Source organism: Epinephelus fuscoguttatus, linkage group LG19 (assembly GCF_011397635.1).
Source record: "Epinephelus fuscoguttatus linkage group LG19, E.fuscoguttatus.final_Chr_v1".
NCBI lineage: Eukaryota > Metazoa > Chordata > Actinopteri > Perciformes > Serranidae > Epinephelus > Epinephelus fuscoguttatus.
The window spans coordinates 24,941,137-24,956,574 of record NC_064770.1 but is presented as its reverse complement, the minus strand read 5'-3'; the positions used below and the strand labels follow the sequence as shown (position 1 = coordinate 24,956,574).

General features: G+C 43.1%; 1 protein-coding gene across 2 annotated transcripts in view; it reads right to left on the bottom strand.

Moving 5' to 3' along the window:
• Positions 1-15,438, bottom strand: part of cep112 (centrosomal protein 112) — a 136,083-nt gene that overhangs the window by 111,714 nt on the left and 8,931 nt on the right. Inside the window, exons 5-8 of one of the 2 annotated variants that reach the window (XM_049562417.1) lie at positions 14,769-14,853; positions 11,757-11,834; positions 7,713-7,760; positions 7,522-7,608 (exon numbers count right to left, since the gene is read on the bottom strand). In XM_049562417.1, the coding sequence (XP_049418374.1) occupies positions 7,522-7,608; positions 7,713-7,760; positions 11,757-11,834; positions 14,769-14,853 (298 nt within the window). The remainder of the gene's footprint in view (positions 1-7,521; positions 7,609-7,712; positions 7,761-11,756; positions 11,835-14,768; positions 14,854-15,438) is intronic. The other variant, XM_049562418.1, reaches the window with a different exon arrangement.

Below are 15,438 nucleotides of genomic sequence, written 5' to 3'. Positions count from 1 at the left end.
TAACAGTTAGCTAATAATTTCTTTAGCTGAGAACACAGCTGCCCTGTGAGGCTGTATCACACATTTTCTATTCTCAGAGACTTACCACTAGTGGGGCAAACATCTAAACTTTTGTGTGAGGGTTAGAACACGAGAAAATAACTTGTTTTTTAATAGAGATTTTAGAGATTTGCATGCCAGTCCATATTTTCTGGCCTGTGGGTGGTGCTTGAGAGACGGTAGCACATCAGTCTTTGACCTTGGACAGTAGCAATTATAGCCAAGTCTTAGCTGAATCACTTTCATTTTTACCATAACAACAATTAGGGCTGGGTATCGGTTCTCAATACCTTAAAGGCCTTGACCGAAATAACCCACTGCCAAGCAGCATTGAAAGTTCTCCACTTAAACGATACCTGCATTTGATCCTTTTTGTACCCAAATCTGGAAAACAACAACTATTTGTACAGTTTTGTTCACAGCCAGTCACTGCAAGCATTCGATTTAATGCAATGTGTGAGTAGCCCACTGCTGCAGCAGCTGGAATCCATACGTCTTTGGTGTGGTTGAGCGCAGTATTTGACTAAACTGGCAGTTCAGCGTGCCTTGCCGAGCCAAGATGCCACTAAATCATCCAACGCCACTGTAAAATGCCTCCAGAAACTACACACCCATGGCATCTGGTGGCATTTTATGCAAATGAATGCTTCCAGCTATTATCTCTCGAAGCAAGTAACCAGAGTCGATCTCCAACTTGTGATGTCATTGGGTATAAAATCTGAAGCTGCTCCATGGACAATGAATTAAAAAAGATGTTCTAGTTGGTCCTGAGAGCACCCAGGGGAATGTTCTGAGTATATGGGTACATTTTCTGTTTCAGACCTGAGAACACTTCAACAGAGTAAAGCTCATTTCGGCATAAAAATAAAAACAAACATTCAGAGTCATTCAAAGTCAGACTCCCATTCATTAGCCCCTTTTACACTGCCAGATTTTCCGCAAATGTTGGGCCGTTTTGCCGGCAAGCTGCGAGCATTTAGACACAGAGCCGGATTGGCGAATTGATCCGAGGTGCCCAATTTTCCGCCTCCGTAGGGAAGACATATTGGCGGAACCTTTTTGGTTTAAAAAGAACAAGGTAGCCTTCCGCCACGGGAGTGGCTGTTGATGACGCCGCACATGCAACCCACTGACGGTGGATAAACAGGAAACAGCTGAATGAGCACCTAATAGCAAGACGGAAACGCAAACCTGACAGACACTGTAAAGATGAGCAACTGGGGAGACAAGGAATTGTGCGCCCTCCTTGCCCTCGCAAACGAAGAGGCCATTAACCATCAAATGACGGGGATGGTGAAGAATGGGCCAACTTATGAGAGAATCTTGCTGCAGAATTTTGCTGCTATATTTGGTAACACTTTATTTGTATAGTCCACCAACTGCTTTTTTGTAGAGTGTTTGTTACATTTCAACAGCTCATTAGTTGGGATTAAACAATTCAGCTGTTTCAACCTTGAACTATTCACTCAACTGCATATGCTCCTTAGGTTGAGTGAACAGTTCAGCAGCTGAATTGTTGAATCTCAACTTAAAAATATTCTTTAAACTATCTGTAGGTGAACTATCCAAATAAATATTTTGTTATTTTCATTCCTCTCATTTTTATAATCTTGTCTTTATTAAATGCCATTTGCTTCCTAAAATGCTGTGTTTTCCTCAGCCTTGTCTAGCAACTCTTTCTAGTTAGTTTGCGACAAATTACACACAAGATGTCTCCACTCACAAACACACAGCACATGGAAACACAAAGAGAACCTTTGACAGAAAGATGACTGGCCATCCGCTTTGATGTCACTACTCATGTTTAGTCACTGTCTGTTCGGGTGTGCTAATCGACCCTGGAGCAGGGTGACAATGTTCTTCCTTTGAAAGTGTGGTTGTGTGTGTGAACATGTCAGTGGTTAACAACATCCCGAGGCTAGCTCTCGTTTGTTCTAGTCATCAAAACAATTAAGTAGAAAATTCCCACGACATTGCTTGGCACCGTCAAACCACATTAGACCTTCTCTTGGTAAAAATCAAAAGGGGAGCAGCTGTGATGATGGCCTGAATAAAAATATGATGCAATTATTGTACGGTAACGTGTATAAATCTTGCTTTATATATGAATACAGACATCAGAATAGTAGATGTTAGAGAATAAAATATGTATCCATACTTTGGGGTTGAAAAAAGTTTAGATTTTGTTAAGATGTCAGCACTTTACTTTGGATGAACATTCTGAGCAAAAATAAATAGAAGTCCAACAAAGACAAATAAGATTGCCTCCTAGATGCCTCTCCTCATTATTGCACTTCAGCTACATTTACACACTGTATCCTTGACAAAGCTCTGTTAAGTGTTCTGTCTTTGTTCTGTGTCTTTTTTCTTGATTTACCACCATTTCTTGTGCAATTGAGGCGACCACAGGAGACCTGTCAGAGTAGAAAGGAAAAAGCAAAAGAAAGTGAGAGAAAGAGGGAGAGAGAGAGAAGGAGGGAGATGGCAGTGATTGAAAAGCAGAAGAGTAAGTGGAGACCTGATTCTGCCGGCGCCCCAAAAAAAAAAAAAAAAAGCACATGTGGGGGTGTCACTTTCTCATCCTCTCTTCAAATGCTCTTTGGAGAAAGTTTGTCAAACTAGATCAGGGGCGTTTGAAACTTGTTTATAAAGGCGTCAGTGAAGGAAGGAGGAGGAGGAATGTCGTACACCTAAGGCGTCTGAGATGCCTTCAATCAGCCCGACTGGGTGGTACAGCTTTTTTCCCTCTTCTCTTCTTCAGAGTTGTAGCGAGCGCTGTAAGATGCCATGTTTTTTGACACTCTGCTCTTGAAAGGATGAGAGGGTGGGAGGGAAGAAGGAAGGGGGGTGGTGGTGGTGGCGGCGGTAGTGGTGGGGGCATATGAGAGAGGGAATGCGAGGAGAAGACGGAAACAGTTGCTTTTTCAAAAGCGGCGCGGGGGTCAAGGCCTGTTTCCTCAGAGGGATGTGTTCACAAATCGTCTGCTAACTGTTTGGGCTCCACAAAGCAAGGTTGCGTTTGTGCATCTCCTTCGTCTTGCCTGAGATGTACAATGTCCTGGTGCGTTTTTCATCCTCGGTAAACACAGATGCTCGAGGATAGTCGGTATGCAGCGTTCTGCTATCTACTGAGGAGCAGCTAGATCTCATTTCCACACTCTGACAAGAAGTTAATTTACTGTAGTCTGTCCAGATAGTAAGGGTGGATAAAAAAAACCTTTGGCTACAAATGAATCTCTGACATTTGAAAAAAAAAATTCTCATAGTTTTAGAGAAAAGTAGCTCCAAACACAGAGTAAGTAAACTCAAAATTGCTAATATGAACACATCAAGTACATAAGAATCAAGTACAGAGGACAGAAATGCTTGAAATAGTAACTTTATCATTATGGAACACTGTTGGTCCCTCGTGTCTCTCAGCCTGAAGCACCATCTTGAAAGCCAAACGAAAGAACTGGTCCCCTTTAAACTACTAAGGCTCACTAGCTTGCTCTTTTTTAGCTTTGAAAAACGTTCAGATAAGAAAGGCTATGGCCCTCTAAATCACAGGCTGAGAGCTCAAGCTCCATCCCAGAGGATCCTTGGATTAGAGAGACTGCATCATTATGGCAACGCAAAGCAAAGGGGTCTGATCCCTAGTCAGGGGCTTGTGACCATTAGAGTGCAACTGCTTGACATTAACAGACTCATCTACAGCGCTGTGCCGGCTGCCAACAATCCCTCAGGTCAGGTACTGAAGGGTTGGTGTGAAGACACACTCACATGCAAACTTTCAAAGAAAGATGGAGTGGTTTCATCAGCCCGTCAGTATCTCCTTCTGTTATCACATAACTCGGGCCTATGGCTAAGCCTGACTCATCAGTCGCCATTTAATTTAATTTCCAAATAAAGACCCAGCCCTCATAATGCTGAGCACTTCCAGGGTGTGCTGAAGGATTAGCAGGACTTCGCTGCTCTTGCCAGACATTTTCCGCAACTCACCCATAAGCAACCACACTGTATAAGCTACGTGACTCAAGGCAATGTCTGCTTGCGGTGAAATTTCTCAGCTGCCACTCACTGTTCCATAGGAAAAGAGCAGTCAGCATTCTTATCAATGCAGTCAGTAGCTTAGCGGGAGGATGAGTTTGGTGTGAAAGCTGAGATGTTCGTTAAGCTGCCGCCAGCTTAATGACATGTGGCATGTATAACGCTTTAAACCTGGGTAAATTTTCAACTAGGCTTTTGGGATTAAAAGGGAAGTGATGTCACTCTGATTTCCAAGACTGGGCCCAGACAGCCACGCCGGGTTGGACATGGCTTCAATGGTTCTGCAGGAAAGCTTAACGTGGGTATTGAGCATGACATGGTTAAGGTGGGATTGGTGACTCGAGTCACTTTTGTTGGAAAAATAGCGTGTGAGGGTGTGTGTGGTAACAGCTGTATCCTGTGGGGCTCAGAGCTTCGAAAATCCACCTAACACTCTTTTAATTGCTAATGATGACTCAAGACACATGATCAGTGGGGGCATCTTAAATAATAAAAACTAAAAGAAGGGACTTTACAATAGCATGTCATAAACCACAGACCTATTATGATTCCTCTTTTACAAGGCAGAGGGTATAGTCAAAAGGGAATTCCCAGAACCTCACAGTGGGAATCAGAGATACATTGAGACTATGCAGCAGTGTTTAAGAGAAGGTTCTGCATATGGCTGACAGGATATAAGATCTGCAGGTCATACACCAAAATATTTGGCAACTTTAATTTTGACCTGGTGGTGGGTAGATGAAAAGTTAAGAAATCACTACATATGCCACTCTCATGGTGGTGCTAGAGGAAGTCAGAGGATCACCAAAATCAGTAGGATACATCACCTGGGAATCATTAATGTCTGTACCAAATTTTGTGCCAATCCCTTTAGGATATGTTGAGATACAGAACAGGTAAAAGTTTTTACCTGCCGGTGACGCTAAAGAAAAATGTCAGCAGATCATTGTGTCATTAGTATTCATCCTCTGGGAACAATGAATGTCTGTACAAAATTTCATGGCAATCAAACCAGTAGTTGCTGAGAAAATTCAGTCTAGACCAAAGTCACGATACTAGAGATTTAGTACTTAATACCGATACCTCAATACCCAATGGGATACCACTCTAAACAAGACAATAAATCCCATCTCCTTAAGCATACGATCCTTCATTAAAAACAGTTAGATTAAATTTAATTCATATTTTATTATTAGTCAGTGACGCTACACCTTGAACGCAAAGTAATAGTCTATGTGGGTTCATGAGTTTTTGTGGGCCAGCAAATATGGTGTATTACATATTTCTTCTCCACTGTTGTTGTGCAGCACTTGTACATGTAAGATATGACAGTTGGCCTTTGCGGGAGGCTATTTGTCCCGCCCCTCCACCAGTGTGATTGGAAGGCTTAACAGTGACAGTGACGAGTGCAGCACCAAAGTCAAAAATGTTTCAACTCTAAGCGACCATAAAGAAAAAGCCAAAGGTAATGATGCTGGCGTTTGTTCTTTTCGTGCTGGTAGGTGTTCTTATTCTTTCTTTGTTATTTAACTGCAGACTAGAGCACTTGTAGGGTGTTTGTTCTGCCCTGTCAGGTCCAGAAGAATTGCAACCGCAGCACCTACTATACCTGTGGTGCTGGAGAAAAATGAGTACAATCACGTTTTTAGAATTGTGGCATCAACTTGGTACGAAAGTATCGGTTGTCGTGTCCTAGATGGCAGTGACTTTGATAAGCCATGGAGGAATAGAAGGCCACGACACACTATATCTTTCTTTCAATGCGTGGACACACATTTTCCCCACAACTTCATTGTCATTCTACTAAAAAGCAACCTCTGTATATGGTAGAATCAGTGGTGTAGTGGTAATTGATGAGGTGGGTGTACTGCTAGGTAGATAGGTAGGTTACCGATGATGAAGTGAGCATACTCTCCTATATATTACAATGGCTTTTTAGGTGATAGGCAGGTATACTGTAACTGGATAGAAAAAGAAGTGGGTATACCTCGTATACCTGAGTATACCCTCCACTACACCACTGGGTAGAATACAACAGAAATGCAATAGATTGGCTACAGTTGGCAAATAGCACAAACCTAAGCACCATGTGGAAAAAAATCAAGCTCTGCACTATTTCCTCTCATTTCCCAATGTGTCCCTCCCAGTGCTTCTCTGTGACTTTCCTAAACTGGTTCCCATATTAAGAGCATTCTGGCCTCAGTGGAAATGACAGAGCAGCTCGGTTTCCTATGGCCTCGCTCCTAAAAGCTTATGCTCTTATTTAAGCCCACCTACAAGCTGAATGCTTTTGTCCACCATACATTCTACTTACATTCAAGAGGCGAACAAAATCGTCTTAATTCTTAAATATATAAATACCATTAACTGCAGCAACAAAAATGACTGGAGAGTTAAATGAGTTTTAACATACACCGAATATTTTCAGCTTCGCCCAATTTATTGTCGGGCTTTTAAGTTGGATTGCATTACTGTGGATAGTACAGGTGTAACTAATAAACTGGTAACTCTGTGTATATCAAAGTAAAGTTGGTGTGGAGGATAAATATGGTCTTCTGAGATGTGATAAATTTATATTCCCACCACACACAGCTGTATGTAGCCAGTCAGCTAGTCTGAGGCAGGATCAAACAGCATGGGACGTTGCTTTAATGTTTTCGTATTGGTGCTGCTGCATTCACTATCAGCCCACAGGTACCCAGTAGGCTGGCCGACTGCATGGATGTGTATGGGGGAGTGTGTGTGTGTCCACGCATGTGAATCACAAACAGTTCTTTTTGTTATGACAGGTCAATAAGCAAGACTATTGTTGTCCGTCATGTATCATATCCTTTCCCTTGCCTCTGCCCTTTCTTCCTCCATTCTCTGCCCTCTCCCGGTGAAGCCCATCTAACCGACTGAAGCGTTTTCCCCAAGCAGACATGAAAAGCCATGGCTATTACAGCCAAGTCATGCTCAGTTTTATATTTAACAGTGCGGGTAAAGGCCGATGGTGGGGGGGTATGGGGGATGAGTGGTGGTTCGGGAGAAGTGGGGAGGGGCAGAAGGGACTTCAAAGCATGCTTTCAGAATGGGATTTTCAGCTTAAATCCACATAAGGAAAAAACTGTCATCACTGGGAGCCAGCATTATTTTTGTCTTCTAAGAGGAACGCTCGCCTCGGCCATTTCAACAATACAAACTATGCACAAAGATGTATGTACATGGCCGTGGGGGCCATAAAGCAGTCAAGGGAGCTTTAACTTCTGTATGTGTTCAACACTTGCTTCTATACAAATGCTGAGCGTACTGAATCGTGAGCAGCGAGGGTTTATGCTTGCTGGAATGGACATAAAGGGCAGTCTTTAAAATATGTACTGTGTTTGGAGACACAAAGAGAATCATGAAAGTATTCTGATATTTATCACACATAGAGGCTTTCAGGTGCTGTCAGGGATTGCTAAGGGCTCTTACTGCAGTGTGTACCTCCTTGCTCTGTGCAAGCTGCAGGCCCTGATCATCGGCCAAGGTGCTATTCCTCCCAAAGCTTGACTTGAAAATCTACAGAGATAAAGAGAAGTGAGATCAGGTGACTAAGGAGTTAAAAGACAGCACTTTTTTCTATGCAACAATAAAAAAAAATAAGAAACCTCTTGACAACTTACCGGAGACAAGGGAATGGGGTTTTCTCGCAAATACCTCGGGTTTTCAATCTGTAAGAGTAAATAGAAAAATTTTAGACCTCTCTTTTTCTCCTAACAAAGCCTTACCACTACCAGGATTTAACCTCCGCCCTCAGTTTGTCATAAACAATGCGGCGAACACATCAAAAGCACGGTGCTGTGGCTTGAGTCTCTTCCGTCAACTCTTGTCTGTTTAGAAAGACAGAATGCATCGGTACTTCAAGGCATTGTGTGTGTGGCCAGCTCTGTTTCCGCTCTCAGCCCCTCTTTGCTGTCCCAACACGGCCCTTTTGTCAACACCCAGGACCACTAATCTGTAAGCTATCCCCGGTCCGTTTACCGTCACATGGAGACAAATGTGTATACATCCTTGCCAAACACTGACACGGCATGTCCTTTGATTATAATGTGAAACACAAGAGATGGGGGGGGGGGGTGAACTGCTGAACTACCTGACTGCAAAAGCATCACAGTCCAAATGACTCTTACATCAATACAGCTCACAAAAACGGTGACACAAAAAAATCTCTGTGTTGACAACCTGCTATTTTCCTTCCGCTGTTTGACGTTTGTTTGTGACCTCATTATTTTTTTTGTGAACTCACACTATCATACAGTGCTTCTCTCTCATGCACTGAGGCTGTCTACAGGGGCTGCTAACTAGCGGCAAGATCACGGCCTTTCAAAGCAGTGGGGCTGACTGTGGAGATGACAGCAACGACGCCCAGTAAACAGTTCTGTTGCTAATCTCTTCAACATGGGGATGAAGGCGGAGAACAAGTAGGAAGAGACAGAGGAGGAGGAGGAGGAATGAGAGGATGGTAGAGTGGGACTTATTCAGCGAAAAAAACAAAAAAAGGATTTAATGTTGCAAGGTGGCACAACCCACACAAAACTGATCTGGAATGAATAGAAGATGAGAGACGAGAACCTGAAAGAACCTCAAAGCTCAAGACTAAAATAGTTACATCTACTGTACGAGGATACAGTCACAATCTGTTGCTTCAGGGTGAGCCAGTGACAGGTGAAATGAAAGCAGCTCTGCCTCCTGACTTAGTCGTGATGCAGGTAAAAACAGGTCAGAAATTTTGTTGCTGACATACTACAAGCTCTCAGCAAAAGGATTCGGATTTACTACAATCAGATCTACTGTAAACTGTAATACATGCACATGCACAGAGAGAGAGAGAGAGAGAGACACATGCAGTTGGTGTAGTCTGTGCAGAGCAGCATCAATGGTGCGTGCCACGATGTGTGATGAATTGCTACTTAAATTTGGCACTAGCTAAAAAAAAAAATAAAAATCCATATTTACCAAGTGATGAATCAATCAATATCCGTCTAAACTAGTGCCCAGGCTCAAAACAAGAATGGGATTTCTTTTTATACCCACAGACAGCCAGTCATCAGATTTGATTGAGCACGGCCCACAGGGCAAGGAAGACGTGTAGACTAAATGCTGTGGTGTAATGCTGGCACAGCGTGATACTAAACTTGGATTTGGTGCACACGTATATGCCTGTGTGCACACTCTCATCCTGCGTGCCCACACACATGCTCCTGTGCGCACATGTTTGTCCAGCCCCGCAGCTGGCACAGCGTCCTGTGTCATTGGAACCTGACGTGGATGGATGGATGGACGCAGAAGAGGAACAACACTCCACATCACAAGGCCTGGCTCTGCAGCCAAACAAACACAGGGTGATTGATGGCTTCCTAGTTTCAGACTAGCGTTGAGCAAGCCGTCAGCACACCCATTCAACCGCACACAATGGAGGGCCAAGTGGCAGGGACTAGACTACCCTTGCATTCTGTATGAAAAAAGTGGGCCAAGTTTTTACGCAATTTTCTCTTGTTTGCATGCTTTTTTTTTTAACCGCAGGTCAGTGTTTGCTGCACCTACTGTAACATTCAATTCCCATTAGAGATCTGACAAGATGCTGCAGCACATAAGCCACAGATGAACTGATGGTGGTCCAGCTGACTCAGATTTTGTGTCTCTTAAAGGAACTCCTATCTGAGTCTGAAGCAATCTGCTGTCTACTGTCCAGTGTGGCCACCATGCTGACTACACAGACTTTACTACATTAGAGGTGAAATGAACAAACTGATACGGACTGCTTCAGAACATCTAAAGCACAGCTAAAGATGTTCTAGATAGAGTGACGCTTGGCTGTGCTGAAATTTCTGGGCGCTTTGAAGCAGTGCATCTATAAAACTTCTGTAAACTTGAAGGGGGTTTGTTTGTGTGTGTGTGTGTGTGTGTGTGTGTGTATGTGTGTAGGAACATCTGTTGATTTGAAAGATGCAGGCTTGGGGGAGCGTTGCCAAGCAATGCCTCTTATCAGCGTCTCAACACAGACGAGAGCAGAGCGGAGCAGTGCACGGCTTCACGTCTGCTGATAGATTCCTCAGATTACCCGAGTATTGAAAGAGAGAGGGAGAGTAACGTGGAGAGAGTCTGAGAAAGGTAGATGGACAAACAGACGGAGGGAAAAAGTGCCAGAAAGCATGAAAGATACGATTGTAGAACAGAGAGGAACAGTTAATAGAAAGAGAAGAATAAACAGAAAGAGAGGGGCTGTTCTGTAGAAAACATCACTGTGTGAGTAATGCGGGAGAGAGGACAGAGGCGACGAGCAAAAGAAAAAGAGAGTCTCTGGGTCATGCAGGTGAGGAGATAGGGAATAAATAAGGGAATAAAAGGCATGAGGGCAGAGTGCTTATCAAGCCCTGGCCTGGTGCACTCCAGACAGAGCAGATAAGAGAGGCGCACACATCTTCAAATGCTCAGTTTACACAACCCTTCTCCCACTCTTCATCCCACTCTCACGTCCTACCAGAGCGATGAGCAGCCTAAAGGAAGTGGTTTCAGGAGGACACAGGTGAAGGGTTTTTACACCCTTTGTTTGGCAGTGTGCAGTGGGTCTTGGGTATCTTTAAAAAATTATGACACCACTACTAATACATGTATCCTAACCAATGGAGTACTTCATTCAATACCAATAATGACTCTACGACTTCACCACAGAGTGTATGGGTTGTAATGTTGGCTACTGCTGCCAGAGTGTAGGGTCTGCACCAGGGACAGCTGTGAGAGTCCACCCAGCAACACACAGTGACAGGGCTAACTGTTAACATCACACGGCTAATGTTACGTAATGGTTATGAATGCATTTAACAACGGAGATGAGCCATTTCAGCATGGGTGTGAGTTTGTTGGGATGTTTAACAGCTCAGTGTTGAATGTGTTCCACTGCTGTTGTGGTAGCTCGTGCAGTAGACTGAATATAAAGATGGATGACGTGTCAGCTCCCCAAAAGTGAAGCCAAAACATGTCAATCGCGCCCTGCTAGCTGGCTGCAGGGACATCTAAACTAAACAATCAAAGTACACCTCATAAACAAGAGTTTGCTTTTAAGATATTTGATGATATAAAAAAGGGGGTCTGATATCATGATTGAGAGCTGTGTGTGCCAATTGGTGCACCCTCGATCAATGCCGCTGGTAGTGACTGGTCAGACAGAAGCATGGGCGGGAACTCGACAGAGATCGCTACTACACAGACTCTGGCTGCAAATGACATCGACAGTGCAAGACGGCAGCAGTCATAGCCAGGATATTTTGGCTTCATATTTGCACAGAGGGCGGAGGTCGAGACGTGTTGTCCATCTTAATTTAAAGTCCATGGCTCATGCTAACCGCACAAACGTTGAACTGACCTTTCACTGGGAAGAAAGAAGCTCCAGAGATGGCAGCAACAGAAAGTTTGCTGATGCTGTGGGGACTTGAAACGATCCGGGACATTTTGATGAAACTTGGCACTGGGTTATTTCTTTTAATACTTTTAAGACGAGTACCAATACCCAGCACTAGTGTGTAGGCAATACGGCTCAACATTATTTCACTATTGATTTAGATGTACTCGTGACCTCAGGCGATCAGATCCACTGTCACAGTGGTTGAGCTCCAACAGTCTGACAGCTGCATGTAACCAAGGAGCTTAAGGCATGCCCCTGGACTCACCCCCAGGTTCCAGCTGTTGAGACGAGCCTCCAGGTCACTGTCATTGGGAGACATAGCTTCCTTCAGCCCGCCATCCACCTGAGGAGGAAAAGGGGCAAGTGTAAGAATACGTAAACAGCAGAAACAAAATGGAAATGAAGTGTTAGGGGAGGGAACTGAAGTGGTTTCTCTGGTTGGCAGTTTGGCCTGAGGAAGGGAAAAGCAGACAGTGATGGAGGTTATCATTTTGACACAATATAATTCCTCTCTTGGCAACAACAAAAGGGTTCTTTAAAAGCTTACAGATATACAGTACGCCCACATGTGTTCTCCTCCCATACCAACAGCTTTCTACTCCCTCGTTATCTCCGTCTCTCCACCCTTTGCTCCCTCACACTCCTCCCTCTCACATACAGCACTCCAGATGTTTGGCAGTTCCACATCATTTCCGTCACGCAGTAAATTCCACAAGAGGGGCACATGCAGCTAAACTGCCTGTCATCCTTGTTTTCTCCAGCCTTTTGTTACAACGGGCCTCCGGATTTGTTTTATACAGTATAATTCGAATGCTTCCAGGGGTTCTGTTGATTCAAGATCAGTTTACTCAAGTGGAGGTTGGGCAGCGAGGTTGAAATGGGGGGAAATATCTAATAAAGTTGAGAGAGCGATAGGGAAAGGAGAGATGTTGTTGAATTTGATTAGGATCTGGTGCAGTGTGGACCATGGGTGTACCTCAGCGGAACTGCATTGACACAGAGAAATCGTTGAATGAATAGCTCAGGATTAAATGCCCCGTCTGATTAAAAAGGCATTAAGGTCCCAGAGCCTCACCCTCGAACAAACAGAGTAAACGTTTCATTTCAATATCTAGGAATGCTGAGTATGCGGGTCACTGGCTGTTCAAAGCAGCGTGTCACAGTCTCTGTATTGCACTAGGAATTCAATGCATTGTGTTAAACACTGCTAAGTATGAATGGCCTCAAAGAGTTTTGGCCACAGGTGTGCTAGCAGTTGTGCAATAAACTGTACATTGGCTTCTGTCCATGAACATGTACAGGAGATCCATGGTGACTTGATGACACATTAAAAGCACAAAAAACATGTTTCTTAGTCAGCTTCCAACTGACTATCAATTCAATGATCAACAACCCAATATCACTGATACAGAGTGGAAACATTGACCTATAACATCATCTCTAAGATAGTGCTTTATTTTGAAATTCCCATGGCACTTTGTCACACAGTGCCAAGCAGATAATGGCAAGCAGCCAAGAAAAGGATGATGAGGTCATTTACTCCACTCTTGGGAATAAATCAGCAGTGTGAAAATATTTTAGATTTCTGAATAAAGACAGGTCAACAGACAAAGCACATGCTGTGTGCCAACAATACCATTATAAAACAAAATAAACCTGGCTGGGCATCTCACTCTGCTAACTTCATGTTTTCGCTACAGCAACAATAGCTGCTTTGTTTCAACAGTGTTAGGCTAAAAAAAAAAAAAACATGTATACAAGCTTAAATTTAACCACGCTGTTCTGTCGAGATATGCAGTGACTTAAACCAGTGGTGAGTAGGAAAAAGTATAAATAATACAAGTATTTTGTTAAGCTATGAGTAGAGGGAAAGTCCACTGGCCTCTAAGCTAATTTATGGAATGTAAAAAGGCTTAAGCTAATAATGGACTGGGATTTTTTTTTGCCTATTGTCTATTGTCAACAAAAACACTTGTTTTTTTTACTTTCAAGTAAGTCTTGACATTCATTAATAAGCCAAATTTTACACTTTTTGAAAATGTTCTTGCTATTAAACCGTGTTTTATATGTGTTGGTGGAATCAATTTACAGTAAACTTTACTGCACTTAACTGGTCACAAATATTTACATTTATTTTTGTGGGGTTTTTTTTTCTTTTATGGCCAAAAGCAAAAGAAACTGACTGTGTTAATGGGGCATATAATATAGTCTCATATCGATCTCAGGCCCCTAAATTGGATCAAATTGAAATCGTGCTGTGGCAGACTTTGTAATATCAGTAAATATTGTATTGTTGTCCATAAAATCAATAAAATATCCTGTTGTGATGAAACTATTAATTTAAGGCCCCACCTCCAACAATGAGCAGTCCTACATATGGCCACATAATTTTCTGCAAAAGCTAAAGTTACAGTTTGGATATTTTTAATTTGTGCCGTGTTCTAACGAGGTTTGAAGAGTTGAGATCATTTTGGGGGTCATCAGATCATCTGACTTTAAGAACTGTCCTGATAAGGATAAATATCCCCTGGAGAACTCAACCAAAATGCACTCAGTTGCCAATTTATTAGGTACACCTAGCTAACTTAAATGCAGTCTAACACGTCAGCCCGGCAGTAAATCCAGCCTCCATGAATTTTTTAATGTTCTGATTTAATTTAAATAGTTTTGTGATCATGTTTTAGGCTCTAGTTTCTGGTGCTGTTGCATTGTGTTCGGTTCTACTGAGAGGCGTCTTCAATATTTTGTCCAGCCCACTTATATCAGTAAGGTTAAACAAAACACCTCTCAGTATAAAGCAATATAATTCAAAAGCACCACAAACTACCTCCTCTAAAAACGACTATGAAGTTGAATCAACACCTCTCTGACACAGTTTACACAAAACTGAACACTACAACCGTTGTAGAGGAAAGTTTCGTTAGGTGCACCTAATAAAATGGCAGCTGAGTTTATACTACTGTCAAATGTGTTGTGATCACAACCATGAGCTTCGTTCTTGTTGCTTGAAATGGCAACTTTTGAGTTCAGGGAATTTCCTCCGGCTTCATGGGGAAATGAGTTCAGGAATTTCCAAATTGGTCCACATTAAAGAAGAAAGCAAAACATTGCGGCTGTTATTTGTATTGGCACTGGCAGGTTTTGCTGATAATAGTTCAGTGTGTCATCACAGCTTCCTATAAATCTGAAAAAACCCAACTTGTTGAATCTTAAGATAAGGATGGCGGGGAGTTCCAGAGGTGTTGGGTGAAAGTCTAAAACATGGCGATGAACTAACCATCCGGGCATCATGTCTGGGTGAGTGTTTAAGCGGACTGGACGACACTGGTCTTGATGGGGTCTTTTCCTCGTACAGCCTTCTCCTGGAAGACAAGAGAAAGAAACACAAGTGTGAGAGGTTAACCTACAGTACAGTATGTGTGTGTGTGTGTGCATGTCTCTGGAGTCTGCCTTTGTCCCTCTGTTAGCATATGAATGTGCTTGCGTAGGCAGTCTGCCTCGCTATTTACACAGATCAACATCTGGCATTGGTTGCATGGTTTGTGGTCTGCATTTCATCCCATCTGAACAATAAACGTCTCTGCTGCTATACATCACTTTGTTTCCACGGACAGCCCACAGGGCACCAGTCTATGGCTTGTACAATCATTTTATAATCATGCACCTCAATCATTGTCTCTCATCATGTCCATCACGGCTTAAACAAACAGCTTAACAGGGAAACTGCTTATATTCATTGGCACACAAACACATGCACCCCTCATTCGCACTACGCTCTCTCGCTCTCTCTCGCGCGCGCACACACACACACACACACACACTCACACACAAAGGCATAGCTGAGCTCACTATCTCATTAAGCACAGGCGCATGAGCCACTAATGGCCCACTAATGCTAATTGAATGAAGATGTGAAAGGAGACGAGGAGATGTAGGACAGCAATGAA